Raw genomic sequence first — 2,252 nt, forward strand, 5'->3', positions numbered from 1 at the left:
TAATTGCTAATACAACCGCAGCTGCTGCCTCTGCTGCTGCTGCTGCTGCTGCATGCCGCTACTGCAGCAGCCTTCTGACCTCCAGCACCGCCAAAAGGCGCATCGGCTGCTGCTGCTGCTGCTGCTCAACTAGAGTTCATCTTCATGTTTGAAGTCTTACCTGTTTTCTACGCTGCTGTTGCAGCAGACCCAACTTGCTGCTGCTGCTGCCGCTGCTCCTGGAGATCCACCCAGGCATGGCGCCAGCTATACAGCTTTCTGTAACAACAGCAACAATAACAGCAGCAGCAGCAGCAGCAACGGCAGCAACAGCAGCAGCAACAGCAGCAACAACGGCGGCTCTCATTCCCCCCTACAGCGGCTGCCGCTGATGCTGTTCGCAGCTGCAAACCCTAAACCCTAAACCCTAGGCCTTGTTGGTGTCTGCCTGATGAGCACTTTTAGTTCCTGCGTGCCGGAAACGAGGGTTTAGGGTCTAGGGTTTTGACAATCGGCACTGGGCGCGCCGCGCCTACTCCCCAAACCCTAAACCCTAAACCCTAAACCCTCGCCGCAGCAAAATGGCAGGCCCGAGGTACAAGCCGTTTCAGTTCATCTGGAACAGGTGAGGCGAAACCCGCAGCTGCAGTTCCCCCTTTACGCCAGCAGATCCAGGGTTTAGGGTTTAGGGTTTAGGGTTTAGGGTTTAGGGTTTAGGGTTTGTCTGCAGGTTTAGCTACAGCGCATTCCACATCCGCCGCGAGCGCCTCTACGATCGGCTTTATGCTGTTGTTGCAGCAACGATGATTGGCTTCACTGTTTTCCAGGGTAAACCCTAAACCCTAAACCCTAGTTCCCAAACCCTAAACCTCAGGCCTTAAACCCTAGACCCTAAACCCTACGTTCTGGTTCGGCGCTCGGGGGTTGCAGCTGGCCGCCGAGTTGGCGGCGCGGGCGAGGGTTTGGGGTTTGGGGTTTTGAGGTTTAGGGTTTAGGGTTTAGGGTTTAGGGTTTAGGGTTTGCGGGCAGGCGCCAACATCATCTACATTTGGCAAGACGCTGTTCACCACAACTACAGACACTACCTGCTCAAGGAGGCAGGCCAAACCCTAAACCCTAAACCCTAGAAAGCCTCAAACCCTAAGGGTTTAGCGAAGCCTTAACTCCAGAAATGCCGAAACTTGGGGAGGCCTAAACCCTAGCGAGCAGCAAGGGTTCTGCTTTAGGGTTTGTGGAGGGCTTGCTGGTCTTCGAGGGTTTAGGGCTTAGGGTTTAGGGTTTAGGGTTTGGGTTTCGCTGCAGAAAACCCGCAAGGAATTGGCCGAGATGATCCGCATCGCCAGAGAAGAGGGGCGGCTGCCGCCAGCCCCCGACAGCAGCAGCAGCAGCAGCAGCAGCAGCAGCAGCAGCAGCAGCAGCAGCAGCGGCAGCAGCAGCAGCAGCAGCGATTGAAGCACCTCCGCAGGCCAGCAGGGTTTAGGGTTCAGGGTTTAGTGTTTGGGAGGCGTTTAGTTAAGGGACACCGCGGCAGCAGGAGCTGCTGCAGCAGGGCCTGCTGCAGCGGCAGCTGCTGCTGCAGCAGCAGGAACTGCTGCCGCCGCAGCATCATCATCTGCTGCTGCATTTGCAGCTGCAGCAGCAGGAACTGCTGCCGCCGCAGCAGCGTCATCTGCTGCAGCAGCAGCAGCAGCAGCAGGGTGCTGCCAGTGTGCAGTCCAAAGCAAAGAGCCTTGCTGTGGATTTAGCCATTTAGCAGCAGCAGCAGCAGAACGCAGCTCCTGCTGCTGCTGCTGCTGCAACAGCAGCTGTTTCGGGGCTGTCGTGGTAGTCGAAGTTTCGCTTCGTTTTGGAGACGCAGCAGGAAAATGAAGTGCTCCAAGGGTTTCGGGTTTAGGGTTTAGGACTTAGAGTTTAGGGTTTAGGGTTTGGAGCTTGCGTGGACAAAACAACAGGGCCAGAGTGTTCAGCCTAGTGTGGAGGGTTGGCGCCTAGGGTTTAGGGCTTGTAGCTAGGGTTTAGGGTTTCCACTTAGGGTTTAGGTTTTCCTTCAAGGGTTTAGGGTTTAAGGGTTTATATCGGGGGCTTAGGCTGTATATCCAATGTTTGGGGTTTAGATCTAGCACTCAGAGTTTATATCTAGGGTTTAGGGTTAAGGGTTTGTCGAGGGTTTAGGGTTTAGGATCTATGTACTGTGTTTTAGGGTTTACAGGTGGGGTTTAGGGTTTAGGGTTTCGGCTTTGAGTCCGCAAGCGAACTATTGCAAGAGCTGAGGA

At 55.0% G+C, this 2,252-nt stretch overlaps 1 protein-coding gene across 1 annotated transcript; it reads left to right on the forward strand.

Annotated features, from left to right (window-relative positions):
• Nucleotides 1–560: 560 nt before the first annotated feature.
• Nucleotides 561–1,431, forward strand: ETH_00001270 (uncharacterized protein; the record flags this gene model as incomplete). The annotated part of the gene is made up of 4 exons (XM_013378964.1): nt 561–604; nt 710–807; nt 1,009–1,076; nt 1,282–1,431. The coding sequence occupies 4 exons, from the start codon at nt 561–563 to the stop codon at nt 1,429–1,431; spliced, it is 360 nt and encodes a 119-aa protein (XP_013234418.1).
• Nucleotides 1,432–2,252: the final 821 nt, after the last annotated feature.

Source organism: Eimeria tenella, genomic scaffold (genome assembly GCF_000499545.2).
Source record: "Eimeria tenella Houghton genomic scaffold, Eth_scaff1230, whole genome shotgun sequence".
Classification (NCBI taxonomy): Eukaryota; Apicomplexa; class Conoidasida; order Eucoccidiorida; family Eimeriidae; genus Eimeria; species Eimeria tenella.